The sequence below is a fragment of the Epargyreus clarus genome, unplaced genomic scaffold (genome assembly GCF_041222505.1).
Source record: "Epargyreus clarus isolate Ecla_fem2 unplaced genomic scaffold, WU_Ecla_fem_2.2 ptg000003l, whole genome shotgun sequence".
NCBI lineage: Eukaryota > Metazoa > Arthropoda > Insecta > Lepidoptera > Hesperiidae > Epargyreus > Epargyreus clarus.
This window is the reverse complement of record NW_027332211.1, coordinates 2802560-2822736: the sequence shown is the minus strand read 5'-3', so window position 1 is coordinate 2822736 and position 20177 is coordinate 2802560. Positions and strand designations below refer to the sequence as shown.

The 20177-nt window shown below is 35.8% G+C and overlaps 3 protein-coding genes across 3 annotated transcripts; all 3 read right to left on the bottom strand.

Moving 5' to 3' along the window:
* Positions 1–1300: 1300 nt before the first annotated feature.
* On the bottom strand, positions 1301–9391 carry Mk (mevalonate kinase). Its single transcript, XM_073083404.1, has 7 exons — positions 9196–9391; positions 6538–6864; positions 5700–6210; positions 4834–5063; positions 3313–3378; positions 2420–2547; positions 1301–1862 (listed from the first exon to the last, which is right to left on the bottom strand). Exons 2-7 carry the CDS (start codon positions 6679–6681, stop codon positions 1730–1732), a joined length of 1212 nt encoding a protein of 403 aa, XP_072939505.1. The 5' UTR covers positions 6682–6864; positions 9196–9391; the 3' UTR covers positions 1301–1729.
* Positions 9392–11746: 2355 nt separating this feature from the next.
* Positions 11747–13563, bottom strand: gny (ALG6 alpha-1,3-glucosyltransferase garnysstan). The gene has a single exon (XM_073083393.1). The coding sequence runs from the start codon at positions 13441–13443 to the stop codon at positions 11830–11832; it is 1614 nt and encodes a 537-aa protein (XP_072939494.1). The 5' UTR covers positions 13444–13563; the 3' UTR covers positions 11747–11829.
* Positions 13564–14684: 1121 nt separating this feature from the next.
* Positions 14685–17280, bottom strand: okr (DNA repair and recombination protein RAD54-like okr). Its single transcript, XM_073083380.1, has one exon. The coding sequence runs from the start codon at positions 17137–17139 to the stop codon at positions 14842–14844; it is 2298 nt and encodes a 765-aa protein (XP_072939481.1). The 5' UTR covers positions 17140–17280; the 3' UTR covers positions 14685–14841.
* Positions 17281–20177: the final 2897 nt, after the last annotated feature.

Below are 20177 nucleotides of genomic sequence, written 5' to 3'. Positions count from 1 at the left end.
TTTATTTGAAACCGGATCAATTACAATGTAAGGACAGACTACCAACTTCAGTCGCCGTGGTTCTTAAAGGATTTAATATTGGTCCAGACCCGTTGGTAAATTAAGGAGTATTTACAGCTACATCATAGATTAGTAAAGATTAGTCACTCCTAACAAGAAAATGTACCCAGTTTTGAGAATTGAAATAGTTGCGTAAAAAAGTTTTACCACGTCTCCGTGCTCAAATGTCCCTAAAATATTTGTAATAATTATTTATTTACTATGTAAATTACGCAGTATTAGTTATTTATTCGTAAATTTTCTCTAAAAATGTTTTTATTAGTCAAGAATTCAAAAAAAGAACTTACTAATAAGCCATTTGTGGCTTCATTCAATTTCAAGGCGGCGAAGTATCTTTATTAATCTATGAGCTACATACATAGAGCGTGTTAGGCACGTGCCGTGGCAGACAAAATACTTTTTTTAAAGGTGGTAGAACCCTTTGTGGTTCGACTCCGGCGGCACCACCGCCACACCTATTTCTACCTAATAACAGCAGTGTTAGGCGCTGCTGTGTGCCAGTTTGAAGCGTGTGGTAAGGGAGACAGACTTCTCCGAGACGTTCCAGCTTAGTCCTCAGGGGTAGCGGCGCATCTGTGGCCGACCTCAGGTAGGAATATCTAATTCTGTCTGGGGTTGATTACAGATGTCCATGGGAGGCAGTAGCCACTTACCATCAGGTGGACTGCATGCTCGTCTGCTACTCCAATATTATAAATAATAATAATAATAATATATAAATGAGGCCTTAGTCTTAATCTATCGGTTATGACCAATCACGAAATTTAATAGAAAATTATTAACGTCATTTTGGTGGATATTCTGACCGTATCGTATATTTTCAGTGTATTTTAAATAATATTGAGTGAACTACTTTCTTCATACATATAGCTAAAACCCAATTGCTCATAAAATAAGAAGTTCCTACATATATACAACATAGTACACATAGTATACATTGTCTTTTAAAAAGAGATTCTTTTCAATAAATCGAGTATAATTCCAACCATGTTATTCGTCAAGTTTTTGAAAAGTACAATCATTTATTTCCACATTACATAGACATATATAATACTGATATGTGAAATAACTACACGAAATTGGAACATAATTCGATACATATACAATTGCTGCCCATTTTTTATCAGTATTATATCCCTAAATTTATTTTTGTTATAAGTCCCATCACCTTGTCGACGCTCATATAATTATTGCATAATATCTGTCTTTTAAGCCCGCGCAAAAATATGATGTTTGAGAATTTTTATAAAGCTATTTAGTATTATGGTGGCATTTCTTTTTTAAAGATTTTAAAATATTGTAAGGATTTTAAAATAAGTTGCATTTATAAAACTTTTTACCGCTCGCCGCGAATACATTAATTATAGATTATAAAGTACCCTAACAGGTGACAGATACTGACAAGCACAGATATAAAAACCTTAGTAACAACTGTCATGTTTAACTATAGATTAAAAAATCTTTATATATTTTTTCCATCTTGAAGTCTTTCGTTTTAATAATTATTAAAAGTACGTGATATATTATACACGTACATACGAATGAACTCCCCGCTCTGGATTCTTGTTTCTAGCCCATTATTTTTAATACTACTGGGGAATACAGATAAGTATAAAGATAGAGAGGTGCGGTGCTAGCTAAGCCGGGGCCGCTTAGCGCGCGGCTGCCGTCACGAGCGCAGCGCGACGCCCGCGCCGCCGAGCCGCGTGTCCGTCGCGCGGAACCCCGCCGCCTCCAGCTCCTGCTTCAAGCTGGTTATGTTCGCCTCGTCGCTGTACGGGGGTATCAGGACTATAGCGTACCTGGAATAATGTTACAATGTTATCCTAGGGATTGTGTCCTAATTTATTATCATGCACGCACTGGATTATGTACAAATTTGCTGGATTTAAATAGATATAAAAACTTATAAAAGTAGTCCATTGTTCACATAACACAGGCAGAGTGTTATTTATGTACATATAAAATTATTAATAAAATAGTTTCCAATAGGTGTAAGAAAGTTTATTGTATTTGTATAATAGGTATAGCACACAATTGAAATTCTACGTGTCAAAGCGAACACCATTCGGTCTGACGCGCAAAGGGTTCGGCATTCGATTTCCGGCCAGACCGACATCTGAATCTGGATTTGTATATCTGTTCTGGGTGTTTGTGTATTGGTATTTCTATATGTCCATGTCACCCACGACATAAAGAATCCTTGTATAGGTCTGTGAGTATAAAAAGCGTGTTTTTATTATCAAATGTTAAAACTAGAGATGCGCCGAATATTTGTTAGGTATTCGGTATTCGGTTATTCGGTGAAACCTCTATTCGGCGCATCTCTAGTTAAATCAAACACGCAATGTGCACTGACCCGCCGCCGCCCGCGCCGGTGAGCTTGCAGGCGAGGCCGCGCGCGCGCGCCGCCGCCCGCACGCGCTCCAGCGCCGCGTGCGACACGCCCAGCGCGCCCAGCAGGCAGTGGTTCATGTCCCACAACTCCTGACATGTCACGTACTGGTAACTACCTCGATTGTATTCGTTACTCGCGACCATAGATTACTAAAGATTACTCACTCCTAACAAGAAAATGTACCCAGTTTTGAGAATTAAATAGTTGCGTAAAAAAATTTGGCCACGTCTCCGTGCTAAAATGCCCCTAAAATATTTGAAATAATTATTTTATTTATTATGTAAATTATACAGTATTAGTTATTTATACGTAAATTTTCTCTAAAAATGTTTTTATTTGTCAAGAATTCAAAAAAAGAACTTACTTCTCAGCCGTTTGTGGCTTCATTCAATTTCAAGGCGGCGAAGTATCTTTACTAATCTATGCTCGCAACAAACACTTGTTCGTTTTCGACGCAGCGCAACGCGCGCGGCTCATTGTTCGCAACTATCTACATATTTCAATGTCTCTAAAAAATTACGTTGCAATGTAGAAGTACGTTATCGCTTGTCTATCATTGGTAATATTTCGCGGTGTAAGAGTCAGATGCACGTATCTATATTTTGATAGTTTAGAATATTTAGATAGTTGCGAACAATGCGCCGCGCGCGATGCGAGGCGTCGAGAACGAACAAGTGTTTATTGCGAGTAACGAATACAATCGAGGTATTTACATAATATTAATATAATATAACACTTATTTTTAAATAAAATCTTTTAGCCTAATCGAATAGGATAGATTATGCATCCAAGTACACTACTACATGTTACACTTGAATTTCAAAAGTGAATAATATAAAATAAACGGTACTTACTTCTAAACGTTGATACTGTAATTGTATATCTGTAATGTTCTTGGTCTTAGACAAATTCTCCAATATCTGTAACATACGCCAAGAGAACACGTCATTAGATTGAGACAAAATACTAAGACTGATTACCCCATAGACTTAGAATCCTATATCTATGGATTACCCATTGACTACCATCGCTTGAACAACTGGTAACTTTAGCAATAAATAGTAGTAAATGCAACTGTTAAACATTCCCCGCTAACTGTTTAGTAGTCCATGCGTACATTTGAAGGTGGTAAAACCCTTAGTGGTTCGACTCCGGCGGCACCACCGCCACACCTATTTCTACCTAATAACAGCAGTGTTAGGCGCTGCTGTGTTCCGGTTTGAAGGGTGTGGTAAGGGAGACAGACTTTTCCGAGACGTTCCAGCTTAGTCCTCAGGGGTAGCGGCGCATCTGTGCCCGACCTCAGTTAGGAATATCTAATCCTATCTGTATTACAGATGTCCATGGGCGGCAGTAGCCACTTAGCATCAGGTGGACTGCATGCTCGTCTGCTACTCTTATATTATAAAAAAAACCTCCATGGTTCGAGGCACCCCGCCACACCTATTTATGGCTAATACCAGTAGTGTTAAGCGCTGCTGTGTTCTGGTTTGAAGAGTGTAATTAGGGAGACATGCTTATTAGCAACTACCAAGTAGTATAAGCAACACTACGCAACTATGGCTCAGGCGATAGATAGTCAGTCTAAGATTTATTTAGAATTACTATAATATGTAATATGGTAATAATACTTATTCCACTAAATAAATTTTAATGTCAATTAAAGATAATTATAATGCAATTTAAAATTAAATATCGTATTACATACACATTAAGTACATTAAATATTAATTATTATAAATAAAAAATACTTTACAAACGTTAATTAACATTATATAACGTAAGGTTAAATAAGTAGGTAAGTTATAATTTTTCATTTGTTTCAACGAAAACCTTAGATAATAGATTAATTCTTATTAAAGAAGCAGGATGAAGTACCTAATGCGTAGGTCTCCTTCAATTTTGAGGAGTAACGTGTGTTAGCATACGGCCACTTCTGTTATAGATAGCGAGCACAGTCAGAATTTTATAAATTGTCATTATTATGTACGAAAGTGGAGATTATTAGTTAACGTATTGCTAATATTTTGCATTCATCGTCAACCCATTACTGTCCCACTGCTGGGCACAAGTCACCCCTCAGAATGCCAGATAAGGCCATAGTCCACCGCGCTGGTCTAGTGCAAATTGGTAGACTTCACATTCCTTTGAAAACTTTTTTATGTAGGTTTACTCACATGTTTTCCTTCACCGTTTGAGCAAGTGATTAATTAATTCTAATGCGCACATAAATTTGAAAAATCAGAGATGCCTGTGCCTGTGCCTGGAATTTAAACCTCGGACCCCTCAGTCAAGAGGCCGAGTTTCTTAACCACTAGGCTATCACTGCTTATTTTTGGCATTGCCATACAGATCCATACAAAGCAATAACTTACCTCAGTGGCAGTATGCGTGACGTGGTCACAGGCGTCCATAACGCTGTCCACAGCAGCGGTGTTCCACTCCCTGAAGGCCGCGACCTTCGCCGCCAGGGCCTTGGTCTCGCGGCTGACACGCGTGTCCACCAGCAGGACGCGGAGCCGCAGCTCCAGATCTAGGACCCGTGGGCCCGCGCCCTTCCGGAACGAGATCAGCGACCCGAAAGTACAGGTGGAGTTATCGATACCTGGGTACGTGGAATGGGATTTACAGACGATGCATAGTTCTATATAGTTGTATACAGTTGTAAGGCATACCTTTAAGCTTTTTTTCTACCAACACTATCCTACGAGAGAATTCCTCGTTATTTAAATAACATAATGCGTTGCCTCGTTATTTAAATAATTATGCGTCGTAACAGCAGATGCCAAGCGCTGATGTATTTTGGTTTGAAGAATTAAGTAGATACACTAGCAGTACGGGTTTTAGGGGTATCATTGCATGTACGGCCAACTTCGAATAGTAGGTATGCCTTGCTTATCCTATGTATAGGGTTGTGTTAAAGCTGATCACAAAATAATAGGTCATTACATAAGAAGACTCGATGTAAGATTTTTTTTATTCTGTCATTATTACTTTAATTACACTTGACTTTTATTATCTTCTTTTTAATATGGACATGGAAATGGTTTTAATTTATATTTAATTGTGTGTCAATTAATTTAATTGGTCCTGCGTAACCGTTGCAGTTGACAATAAATAAATAAGTATACCTACTTACACTAATTACAATAATTCAGTAAGAAAAGGTATTTAACGTTTTCGCATCTTTTCCTAAAAATGCTGATAGAATTAAAAAACATATATATGGTTTAACGCTTACCCGACGGCGAGCCGTGCGTGATCCGTTCGCAATTAAACGCCCAACTCGAGATGATCTTCTTATCTTCCATACTAAACTCCTCTTGGTCTACCCCGCTCTTCAACTTGACCAATTGTATCAGAGCTGCTGTTAAACACACCGCGAACGACGCAGAACTGCCTGTACCTGCCCCCACCGTTAGTTCCGACTCCATAGATATCTCCATGCTGCATACCGGCAACTTGGTGCTGCCAAATATCCCCGAAAAGGCATACAAGAAACAGCGTAAAGAATTCTGTCGATTACTTTGCAAGCTATCGAAGTCCGGCCTAGTTTCGTGAAGAAACTTCTCTACAGCACCAAAATGCTTTTCGTGGTCCAAATTGCCCGGTTCCATCCATGGAAACTCGGTAGTTCCAGGTAAAAATGGGGGATCGAATAGTTTATCCGTGATTGGTTGTAGTTCTATTGTTTCTTGCAGGTCTACTGCCGGCAAGTCTACATTAACGATATGGGTATCTGAGTGTATTTCCTGGAAAGAGAAAAAGTATTTACGTTTCCCAAAATAAAAAGAGCTGGTCTAAAGTGCTAGTTAAGTGAGATTTTTTGTAAACGCTTGAAATTGTACTTCTGTATACCTTTTATTATTCAATTAAGTTAATTATTTTCTAAATAGTGTAGTGGACACAAAAACTAATTTAATTACGCTATAAACTGCAATCGTTTTCTGCTACTTAAAATTCCAATACTTTATACCTTCCCTGGTAAACTACGACATTCTTGAAGTTTTACAAGTTGATAAAATTTGTTCAGATTTAATTTATCATAATAAGTCATTAGTGATTTTAATAAGTCTTACCTTAATAACAATGGAAGTTCGCAGGCCAAGGCTGACCGCGATGGCAGTCTTCCCATAAACGACAGAATGTTCCCCGTGCAGGATCACCTTTCCGGGCGCCGACACCCTCACCTCGTGCAACTCTACTCCGTTCATCATTTTCATTTAATTAACTACCAAGCCCATTAACATTTACTTTTGACAATTATAAAATCTTGATTATTTTATATTGTTTGCAATTATAAACATATTTGTGATATAAAATTATGAATAATTAAAGTTTATCGCTGTTATTTTACTAATTTACTGCCAGCCAGGTAATCGTCTGTTCTTAAACGCCCAACTTATCTGCAGACAAACAAATATTCTTAATTAGAAAAACCACTATTTAGACAAATATTTTACATAATTACTTATAGGTGCCTACTATGTACCTCTCTATTCCTATTTTTACACGCTGTCCTTTTTATTTCTTTTCATTTCCTCTACAAAAAATAAGGCCCCGTCTTTTATAGTTTGAAAATATTGATTAATTTTCGGCGAAGACAGTGTTTCGTGAGCTTTACCTAAGCCAGTTAGACCTGAACTAATGTCTAAACATAAATGTCCTCTTCCACAGCTCACAGTCTATTTATATTTAGGAAGATCAATAAGTAAATTAGTATTGTGAGTGATGGAAATAGGTACCCATAATGATTGTTATCGTGGATCGCGTGTTAGCATCTGTTTAACCTATGGGAGCATTCTATAATAGACACAATGAATCTTTATTATGTATATTTTATCTTCATCTTGTATTTTGTTATGCAAATCATAAGTACACATCAATGTCGTACCAGGTCGTGAGCGTACAGACAAGATATTGTTGGGCCCATTAAAACATTTGGTACTTAAGTACCTACTGCAAGTACTCTTAATATTTTTCCGCTATACACTTATTTCAGATTAAAGGTTTACAAAGAAATTATTTCGTCCCATAAGCATATTCATTAATATTAAGTAATTCGTCAAGAACGAGTCGAATATTGAGGCTTCCCTACCACCAAATTTTCATTTTATCATCTATCATCGTTCTAACACTTCTAACTTATATTCAATATTTTAAAATATGTTTTATTGTTTTTATATGTATTTATTATAACAACAGTTACAGTAGTAAACGGATTGTGAATGTTTCAACTGTCTTCCTAGTACCTACGGTTTAACAATTAGATCGATAAATGCCGAAAAATACCGGTTTGTTGTATGAATATTAAAGGGGGGTCTCCTTCAATATTCAACTTTATTTTGTTTTAGTATTTGTTGTTATAGCGGCCGTTATGCATTCTCGATAAAAAAAATCAAGTGTCTATCTGTTATGTTTCCAGAGATAGAGCCCTGTGACAGATGGACAGATAACGAAGTCGTTAGTAATAGGGTTCCGTTTTTACTCTTTGGGTGTGGAACCCTAAAAAGGCGGTACCGTCGTAGCAGGAATTTACGACCTTAGAATTCCCAAAAAAGCAGTCGATAAGCTGTAATACCAGTAAAGTCCTATGTAATGATAAAGAAGATCTAGCGAAGATTTCAGAGTGAAATTGCTTTACATGCTAGATATAGATTGTGGAAAGTTATCTTTATCCAATAAAACATACCTCATGGAATTTATCGTACATTTCGAAAACTTTAATGATACTCTTCCTCTAAAATAATCGTTGTATAATTATGTTCAAATAACATCGGTATTTTTGATAAATGGTTTGACCAGCAAAATAACATACAAACCTACATCTATCGTGACGATTTCGCTTTCGCGGGACTTTCCCGACGCAACATAATTATGGAATTCGCCTTACAATCGGTGTCTTCATCTATGAATGAGATAGTTTATCAAGTACAGCGTGATCTTAACTAATATTATAAATGCGAAAGAGACTTTGTTTTTTATACGGTTGCTACCTTTTTACGCCTTAACTTCCAAACCGATTGCCATGAAATTTTGTACATACGTTGTCAGGAGTTAAGAAAAGTACATAGGCATATTTTATCTCGAAAAGAGTACTGTTCTCGAGGGATAGATAAAAACAACTATTATCGACCTCTGACCGCGACCGAAGCCACGGGTAAAAGCTAGTATTTATTAAATGAGACAATATAGGTCAAGCAACTATTTATGGCTGAATCACTTGATAATGAAAACTGGGCAAAGTGTTGCGCATGAAGGGAATATAAATTATAATATGACGTCGATTGCACATACTCCGAGCTAGAGGGAGTCATTCGCTTTATAATTATGTGGTAGTCATTTATACTTCAGACCATGGATTTATTATTATTATCATTAATGTGCTGCTGTTGCAGGGCAGGGGTCCTCCGCATAAGGATTCAGAACATACTCCACTGTACTGGACAATCCTACCAATCTATACCAAAACCTATATTTTCTCCTCTTGGTCAGTTAATTTTACGTAGGAAGAGTTTTTCATCGTTACTTTTTCTTTTGACTGATTAAATTTAAAGTATTCATTTATCGAAAATCATAAGAAATCTTCATTTATCAAAAATTCTCAGTAAATTTAAGATTCATATCGAAAATACGATTGAAATCTGATAAATTACAATTTCCATATTTTCCTTATGACAAAAATATCTAAATAACTAACCAAACCATAAAAAAGTAACCAAAAAAGATGCACTTACCGTTGAAATACCCCAGCCACTTAACTAACCAAACACTTAGAATATTACGAACAATTTAGAAATTTAAATCAGTAAAGCACGAATCGAGGAGCAACAAGTAGCGTCTGCTCCACTAGACGGTGAAACACCGAAGAAATAAAAATGAGCGTACATTGCTTGCATACTTCGCAACGGTTACCTCACATAACGGTCCGGATGGTGGCATTATGAACACAGGTGAGAGCGTGCCATCACACAACTTGTTTCGATCGACTCCATTGACCATACGATAGTCGACTAAATATTTATCCATCCTTAAATTAATGCCTTTTAGTTTCTGGGAGTAAAATGTTCTAAACATTCGATCAAAAAGTTGTTAAACAAATAAAATACTTTTAGGTCACTACATTTAATTATTTAAATCGTGTACTTACAAAAAAAGGTTATATAAAAGTAATAGGTACATACTACTTAAGTTAATTATTAAAATAATACTACTATTCCTTAACACGTTACAAGTACGTACGAACTTCTTGTTAATTATTCATTACTTTTAATTATATCTCTCCCTATCATTACCAACTCACCTAATTGGCTTTCGATTCGTAATCTTCGACAGTCAATTTACACAAGGTTTTTTTAAGTATTTCTGGTTATTCTGTTGATCAATGAGTCCATTTATCCACCATGCTCTCCTTTCTTCTATTTTGTAGGTCATTTCAATAAACACACCATGTCACAAATAACATAACAGTAGGTACATGTTTAAAGGAGATTTTTAAAAAGCAAACATAATTCAATCTTAAAATTTACTATATCTTGTATTCTTCTAATATCATTAGTGTCTCTGAAATTTATCAGCGAAAAAAAGGTCCAGCCATCGGGTTCCAGATGTGCCTCCCCCTACGCTTCCGGCGTACTATCCCTCTGATTCATCATTCATACCACGAATCTCTGCTCAATACTTCTGAATTGTTCTGTGAAACATGACGTCATCACACAACATGAGACATTTTTTCTTATATCGGCAATATGTATGTCGAACAACATCTCGAAGGTAGCAATGTCAATACTTTGCCAACGCTACTGCAAATATTGACATAGATGTAGATTGGTCTTTATTAATGGGTTTTATAGAAAAAAATAACCAAACTATATCATCATATTTAACGACGCTATAATTTTTTATAAGACTGAAATAGCAAACGAGCTACTGTCCAGTGTTGGACACGGGTCCACATCAAAAAATTTAAATTTTTTTAGGGTTCCGTACCCAAAGGGTAAAAACGGAACCCTATTACTAAGACTTCGCTGCCCGTCCGTCTGTCACAGGGCTATCTCCGGAACCGTAATAGAGAGACACATGAAATTTTTATAGAGGATGCATACGGTGGCGGCTATAACAACAAATACTAAAAATAAAATAAAGTTTAATATTAAAGGGGGTTTCCATACAAAAAAACCGGATTTTTTTGGCATTTTTCGATCTAACTGTTAAACCATACTAGGAAGACGGTTGAAATTTTACCATCCGTTTACTACTATAACTGGTATTATTATAAATACAAATAAGAACCATAAAACATATTTTAATATAGTTATTTTAATTTTATTATACGTTGTTTACGTATCATACATAATTAGTTAAGTCACACACAATAGATGGTGTTGGGGCAAATAAAACTTAGGTATTATTGAAAATTTACGTATTTCATCATTCATCATCACCCCAACGCCATCTATTGTTGTGTAATATAACTAAGTATTGTTGAAAATATTAAAATGAATAAAAATAATGATCATTTGGTTGTACGGAAGACTCCATGTTCGACTCTAACTTGGCGAATTATTTAAAAGACTCGAGTTCTCTGTTTCTTCTCAATGTTCCACTTCACCGCTACACTGACATAACAAGTATAATTAATTAATATGACGAACTCCATACCACATTGTATAGAAGAGAAATAAGTCGAAAGAAGGCGAAAAAAAAATCATCCTAAAATTTTGTCGCCCTCTAAAAGGTCAGGATGACTTAAAAAAGGATGGACTTAAGTACAATTTAAGATATGCGATCAGTGGTACTCATATTTCCTAAATTCTGTTGCCCACCCTAGGCGAAGTATAGAAGTGTTTAAAGGTGGTAGAACCCTTTGTGGTTCGACTCCGGCGGCACCACCGCCACACCTATTTCTACCTAATAACAGCATTGTTAGGCGCTGCTGTGTGCCGGTTTGAAGGGTGTGGTAAGGGAGACAGACTTCTCCGAGGCGTTCCAGCTTAGTCCCCAGCGGCGCATCTGTGGCCGATCTCAGGCCGGAATATCTAATTCTGTCTGGGGTTGATTACAGATGTCCATGGGCGGCAGTAGCCACTTACCATCAGGTGGACTGCATGCTCGTCTGCTACTCTTATATTATAAAAAAAAAAGTAAAGTTTCATATTTTTGGGATGAAATTTGAGTCCCTTACAAGGATGTGCCACTGTATTCTATTACTACAATGTACCTAATATTTTTAAGAGTTTGTGTTATTATTGCTTTATGGTAGGGAATCTTAAAAATAAAACAATGACATGTGCTATATCCATTGTACTTTATTATCCTATTTATAATGTAAGTACCTAATTATATTTTTATAACTTAGTTAATTTTCTATATCACTTTCCTTTCACTTTTTTGTCAAATTTTTGTATCACTGGCAAACACTTTGGTATCGACAATTGCTGATAATAAAAATAAGCAAAGAATAACAGAAAATGGGAGAATGAATACACAGAAATCATTAACGGGAACAAATCTGGGAACTTAGGTGGTGGTTCTATAAATACTGACCCTAGAGTCAATAGGATCATACCAAGTAGGGAGAAAAAGAAATTAGTACTAAGAAGGTTCAACACAACTGAATTTTCAATCTTGTTTGGCTGAATGGCTCTGTATACAGAATTTGCATTTATAAATACAAGGAATCTTGCATGTGGTTGGGATAACCACACAGATAGACTGTAAAAACAGATATAGATCAAATTGGAAGCAACAAATGGTATGAGAAGGCCATCCTTAATCAGTAATGGTAACATACTGAAATTGGAAATAAGCAGAAACCAGAAGCACATGAATGGGTCTTCAGAAAAGTGTATCGCAACTGGAATGGCTACGAGTAGGATGGTCTTCTCGTGGACCTGATAAGAAAAGAGGTAGAAGGCAAGGGAGACATTTATCAATGAGAGTACAAACTTCTTTTTGTTTATCCTTAAAAATAAATCTATACATGAAGGCAAGGCCGCCATGGCCGTTGAAACCAAGCACAGCTCTGCCATTTGTTCGTGTGTGTATACTGTTTTAAGTTTTACAAATACATTTACAGTGCACCACAAATTAGATACTTTGTCCTCAAACACACCTCTGGTCAGTGGGAACAATCTGCGTACTACAGCAATAATAGTGTCCCACGACTCAGATAATGGATACCAAATTATTACAAAACAAGATATAACAGCTATAGCCAGCTTATTGATTCTGGCGATAATATACATCAGCTTGCCTCTCGGTGGTAGGCCTATGAAGCACTTTCTTAACAAATAAAAGAAAAACGGCAAAGAGTGATACAACTCCATTTGTTTATAATTGATAGCAAGAACAAAAAATATTGTGGATAGTATATCATTTTCTATGGCGATAATGAAGAATGTAGCCCACAGGAACAAGCCGAGAGACACACAATTGTACTGGAAGTGTCCATGGTCTATAAGCATCAAGCCAGGGTACAGTAGGAAGAGTATTGTTGCTATATCCATCCTTTTAAACACGTTCTTTTGTTCTTTAGGCTTTGTGCGTTCTTGATCTATGCATAAACATAACACGGCGGTCACATAGAAGTACAGGTCGCACAGGAAGACAGTCCATCTCATGAACAGCTTATGACTTTCGTTCTCGTAGCCTCGGGACGCGAAAAGCCGCACGGATTCAGGGTCCAGCCACTCTGCCACCAAACCCATCAGCAGGCTGTGGTAGGCGGTGAGGGGGGGGTAGTCTAACCCCCAGTACATGAGATCGTTATGTGTAGTGTTCAGGTACCATTTCGCGATCGGCGTGTGCACTGTTATTTCTTGCCAGTGGCGCTGCGCCTCGTAGTCGCCGTACATCGGCGGTGTTTTGTACCCCGAGTATGGGTACGCCGCCACGCACCACCGCACGAACAGAGCGAAAAATATCCCGGGAAGTAAACCATCTTTTGTTACCGTAAATTTATCCGGATCCGCTCGTTTACCCATTTTACCGAATTTAATACATAAACATTAAGTAAATAGTTCGGACAGCCATTTATAAAAGAAATATGTTTAAGTATTGCACTCAGCTTAGCGCAGACGTGGTGTCAACTATTTGACAATTTACTTACTTACGATACGACATGTAGGCGGCACGGCGGCGACGGCTTATTTCTCCAAATTCTTGCATAAAATTAGTCTTTAACCACAATTATAAAAATAACACACACATTTTCATTATTGAAATTCAACGGCACACTATTTTTAACACATAAATTGCAATTATTTTTAGGTTAAAAATTGTAAACAAATACAACCATAAGAACCTTATCGTACCCTTTCATATTCTTTCTCTTTCATACTTCTGCAAACTTTGCATGTATGACAAGACAGCCGACACTTGACATTTTGACAATATACAGACTCGACATGTTGATGTAAAAAATACAGCGAATATTATTTTAGTCTATATAAAAATCTAACTATTTGTGTAATAGTGGTAATTATAATAATCTAATTAACATTTACTTTTCAATAATAATCGTAAATTATATATCCAGTCTATAGTTCGTTTTATAATATGCACATGAAAATATTGTTAGGCTGAAAGGAGGGAATCTATGGTCGTTAAACCGTGATTAAAAACATTATCTTCTCGTCCCGCCAATTTTAATTTACAATTTCGCACGTTTTGTTACTTTATTTATGTTAGTTTTATAGATATGATTTTAAATCACAAGAGTTTAGAGGACATTTAACAATAATTACGTAAGGTAGGTATATTTTACAAGAAAACGTTATAAGTTATTTTATATAATTATGGATGAATTAAACAAATTGAAAAAAACAATATTGGGATATTACTAAATTTTCAAATATAATTTATCTAAGTACTTCATTCTTATATACTGGTACAAATAAATATTATTTGCAAATTGTGTTCAATAATCCCACACAAATATCCCTGCAACACTGGGTTATTACTACCTATGTTAAAATGTATATACCACTTAAATGTAGAAAGCCACTTTTATGGTGTACATTAATGGAACAGTATGCAAGCGGGCACCCATAGAAAAAACCTACAGCATGCTTGAGCCTATTGTACTGCTCATACTATATTTCAATACAGACTCGCAGGCATGTACTCTCACAAGTTTGAATGGACTCCCATATATAAAGTTATATTATTTACATATAATTGCTATTTCTTTAATAATTATGTAATAACTAAACAGTAGACCAAATTCATCAAGTAGCATAGTTTTATTATTATGAAATAATTAAATCATAATCTTATTTATCTACAACAAGATTGGATTATAATATTTTTGTTAAAAACTAAACATCTCCATAATGAACAAATCTCTATGATTTAAAAATGCAAATAAATAAATCATAATATCACTTATAATCTTCATCACCACTGTTATCAGGCTCAGAATAGTCTTCATCAATTTCAATTTTCCTCTTTTTTCTTTGTTGCATATTTTCTTTATCTTCCTCAATAATTTGGGGCTCTGCTTCTGTTTGAGCTGAACGGTGATGGAACACAAAAGATATACTCTTAGCCAGATCCCAACACTGTTTCAAAACCATATCGGCTAAGTTCTTTTTATCTGCACAATGGTACCAATTAGACAAGTCTGAGGTACAATCAGAATTATCTGGTGGCAGTGTTACTTGTATATTATTAATACATCTGCGACATTTGAATTTACTGTGAGTATCAGACAAGGTATTTTCTTCCAGTCTGAATAAATCCTTCAGATCATCTGATGTAAAATGTCTTAATGATTCTTCATTTTGATCAACCACAGTGTCACTTAAGGCTTTTTTATGAGCTTGCCTTTGGAATATTTTTTCCTCTATTGTGCCAGTTGCTAACAATCTGTATATGTAGCATGGTTTCTTTTGTCCATCCCTCCACACTCTTGCCATAGCCTGATCATCATTTGCTGGATTCCAATCAGGGTCAAACATAATTAAACGGTTTGCTCCAATAAGATTTAAGCCACATCCACCTGCTTTTGAACTTAACATGAATATCCATTCCTTAGAATCCTTGCTGTTAAAACTTTCAACAACTTTAGCTCTTTTCTTTATTGTCATTGATCCATCCAGTCTCACATATTGGTAGCATCTCTTACGACATAACTTCTCAAACAAATCTAGGGTTTGAGTGTAATTTGATACAAGAACTATTTTGTCATCAGTGTTAGTTTTCAAATTGGCTAATATACAATCTAAAATCATAAGTTTACCTGATAATTCTGGCCTGACTTCTTTAACATCATAATTGCTGGGCAAAAGGTCTCTAGCTTTTTCAAAACCTTCTGACCTCTCCACAATTTTATCAAATACGAGATCAGGATGATTGCACAACTTTTTAAGGGTTGTAATACTGGAAAGAGCACTAAGTGTATTTTTATCACCAGTGCCTGCAAATTTATTTTTGATTGCATCAGAGTTGATGAAGTTTTTATATAGTTGGGTTTGCAAGGGTGTCATCTTCACACATATGACTTGTTCAAACTTGACTGGCAAGTATTTTGTTAGCAAGCTGCTAGTTCTGCGTATCATACATTTGTTAACTATAGATGTTAAAGTCTGTAAGCATTCTTGAGCTCTTTCTCTTTCCTGCGCGGAAGCAAGTGCATCTTGGCCTTTTAGAATAGGATTTTCATATCTCTTTTTAAATTCTTGAGCAGTGCCAAGTATACCTTCATTAACAAAATGAACTAAGCTGAAATATTCTGTTAAATCATTCTGTATAGGTGTACCAGAGATGAGAATCCTCTTTTTTGCTTTCAAACCCATTAAAGCTTGATATGTTTGATTTTCACTGTTCTTCAATCTATGACCCTCATCACACAAGACTAAACCAACTTCTGAAGAGTGCAAAATATTTGAGTATATTCTGAATGTTTCATAAGAGATAATCAACACTGGTGTGGCAACTCTCATAGCTGTAAATGTGTTCATGAATTGCTGTAGTTTTAAAGTTATGTCAGCTTTTGATCCACCATCCATAGCTAGTGCATTAATTCTTTGTCCTAACCATTTACCTATTTCATTATACCAGTTTTTCACTAAACTACTTGGACAAACAATAATTGCCTTGCATATTGTTGGTTTGCAATCTGGACCCTGTCGTAATAAAGTCCACAGCAGTGTAATACATTGCAATGTCTTTCCCAGACCCATTTCATCAGCCATTATGCATCCATATGCATTTTCTATTTGCAAGCCAGTCACACAATCGTACATAAACTTCACACCTTCTCTTTGATGTGGTCTCAATATGTTACCCAGTACTGGATCGACAACCACAGCAACCTTTATATCAGCTGGGTTCATTTTCATTTTTTCATGCTCTGGTATATGAGGAGGTTTATAGAGTACCAATGCGTTGGGTTCATCTGGGTCATGCAGAGGCCGCCTAACCTGAGTTCTTTTCAGTCCCAAACTTTTGCTGCAGTAAGATGAAACATAATTCTGAATAGGAACCTTAAATGGTTTGCTTAATATCTGTCGGATCAAGTTTTCGTGGTCGGACGTAGACAGTGTCTGTGACGGGGATTTTTGTGAGAGCGGAATATTTCTGCATTCCCGCTTTTTTCTTTTCGATGAATTTAACAATGGACTTTTGAAGACATTATCGCCTGAACCAACTTGACTCGGTGCTAGACTGCGCCTCATTTTGTGTAATTAGTTATTTTATAACCAAACTATGAATAAACATGATTATAAAACATGATAATAATCATATTTGAACTTTTTTTAAATAAGAGGCTTAATCAAGGAAGAAAACTTTATTTTGACTCTATACTAATATTTTAGTTTGACTGTTTGACATTGACATTAACTTTAGTTTGTCAACATAAGCTTTAAAAAGAGTTCATTTTATTTTGTAAAAAAATAAAAACATTTTATAAGCTGAAATAATGAAAATTATAACGGGAAATTGTTATTTTTGACTTTTTGCGTGATATATTAATATGCCACGTTTTTATATTAATTATAAGTCTTTATCATAAATATTTAAATGTGTCCGTGAAACTAGCACAGCATTTGCCAGCAGAGCACTAAAAAATAAGAGTTCTATTTGCATGCACATGAGTTCTATAGTTCCTGATAGTTTTCAGGAATAGTTCTGGCGATTTCACGGAGATAAAGCAGAATGAAATAATGCTCTGCTAACTTCACACAGCAGAGCAATTTTTTTTAAATTATTTCCACGTAACCAGATAGCGGGAACTCATCGGTTTTATATAGACTAGTAACATAGCTACAATTTAAAAATATAACCAATCCCAGAACTCTCACTAAAGTGCCAGCAGAGCATACTAGAATAACAAAAATCGGATGGATTTTCGACAAATATTTTTTTTTAAATCATGACCACGTAACCAGATGGCGGGAACTCATCGGTTTTATGTAGATTAGTAACATAGCTACAATTTAAAAATATAACCAATCCCAGAACTCGCACTAAAGTGCCAGCAGAGCATACTAGAATAACAAAAATCGGATGGATTTTCGACAAATATTTTTTTTTTAAATCATGACCACGTCACCAGATGGCGGGAACTCATCGGTTTTATGTAGATTAGTAACATAGCTACAATTTAAAAATATAACCAATCCCAGAACTCGCACTAAAGTGCCAGCAGAGCATACTAGAATAGCAAAAATCGGATGGATTTTCGACAAATATTTTTTTTTCAATCATGTCCACGTAACCAGATGGCTGGAACTCATCGGTTTTATGTAGACTAGTAACATAGTTACAATTTAAAAATACAACCAATCCCAGAACTCACACTAAAGTGCCAGCAGAGCATACTAGAATAACAAAAATTGGATGGATTTTCGACAAATATATTTTTACAATCATGTCCACGTAACCAGATGACGAGAACTCATCGGTTTTATGTAGACTAGTAACAAACCTACAATTTAAAAATATAACCAATCCCAGAACTCACACTAAAGTGCCAGCAGAGCATACTAGAATAGCAAAAATCGGATGGATTTTCGACAAATATTTTTTTTCAATCATGTCCACGTAACCAGATGGCGGGAACTCATCGGTTTTATGTAGACTAGTAACATAGCTACAATTTAAAAATACAACCAATCCCAGAACTCACACTAAAGTGCCAGCAGAGCATACTAGAATAACAAAAATCGGATGGAGTTTCGACAAATATTTTTTTTTAATTATTTCCACGTAACCAGATAGCGGGAACTCATCGGTCTTATATAGACTAGTAACATAACTACAATTCAAAAATATAACTAATCCCAGAACTCACACTAAAGTGCCAGCAGAGCATACTAGAATAGCAAAAATCGGATGGATTTTCGACAAATATTTTTTTTTCAATCATGTCCACGTAACCAGATGGCGGGAACTCATCGGTTTTATGTAGACTAGTAACATAGCTACAATTTAAAAATACAACCAATCCCAGAACTCACACTAAAGTGCCAGCAGAGCATACTAGAATAGCAAAAATCGGATGGATTTTCGACAAATATTTTTTTTTCAATCATGTCCACGTAACCATATGGCGAGAACTCATCGGTTTTATGTAGACTAGTAATATAGCTACAATTTAAAAATACAAAAAATCCCCGAACTCACACTAAAGTGCCAGCAGAGCATACTAGAATAACAAAAATTAGATGGATTTTCGACAAATATATTTTTACAATCATGTCCACGTAACCAGATGGCAAGAACTCATCGGTTTTACATAGACAAGTAACATAGCTACAATTTAAAAATATAACCAATCCCAGAACTCATACTAAAGTGCCAGCAGAGCATACTAGAATAGCAAAAATCGGATGGATTTTCAACAAATATTTTTTTTTCAATCATGTCCACGTAACCAGATGGCAACAACTCATCGGTTTTATGTAGACTAGTAACATAGCTACAATTTAAAAATACAACCAATCCCAGAACTCACACTAAAGTGCCAGCAGAGCATACTAGAATAACAAAAATTGGATAGATTTTAGACAAATATATTTTTCAAACATGTCCACGTAACCAGATGGCAAGAACTCATCGGTTTTATGTAGACTAGTAACATAGCTACAATTTAAAAATACAACCAATCCCAGAACTCACACTAAAGTGCCAGCAGAGCATGCTAGAATAACAAAAATCGGATGGATTTTCGACAAATATATTTTTTCAAACATGTCCACGTAACCAGATAACGGGAACTCATCGGTTTTATGTAGACTAGTAATATAGCTACAATTTAAAAATATAACCAATCCCAGAACTCTCACTAAAGTGCCAGCAGAGCAAACTAGAATAACAAAAATCGGATGGATTTTCGACAAATATATTTTTTCAAACATGTCCACGTAACCAGATAACGGGAACTCATCGGTTTTATGTAGACTAGTAACATAGCTACAATTTAAAATTACAACCAATCCCAGAACTCACACTAAAGTGCCAGCAGAGCATACTAGAATAGCAAAAATCTGATGGATTTTCGACAAATATTTTTTTTTTCAATCATGTCCACGTAACCATATTGCGAGAACTCATCGGTTTTATGTAGACTAGTAATATAGCTACAATTTAAAAATACAAACAATCCCAGAACTCACACTAAAGTGCCAGCAGAGCATACTAGAATAGCAAAAATCGGATGGATTTTGGACAAATATTTTTTTTTCAATCATGTCCACGTAACCAGATGGCG

Coding starts and splice junctions, on each gene's coding strand:
- Mk (XM_073083404.1), bottom strand. CDS start 6,681: ATGAAAATGATGAACGGAGTAGAGTTGCACGAGGTGAGGGTGTCGGCG. Junction 5,064..5,699: donor CACGCACGGCTCGCCGTCGG/GTAAGCGTTAAA, acceptor CCACGTACCCAG/GTATCGATAACTCCACCTGT. Junction 3,379..4,833: donor TCACGCATACTGCCACTGAG/GTAAGTTATTGC, acceptor CGTATGTTACAG/ATATTGGAGAATTTGTCTAA.
- gny (XM_073083393.1), bottom strand. CDS start 13,443: ATGGGTAAACGAGCGGATCCGGATAAATTTACGGTAACAAAAGATGGT.
- okr (XM_073083380.1), bottom strand. CDS start 17,139: ATGAGGCGCAGTCTAGCACCGAGTCAAGTTGGTTCAGGCGATAATGTC.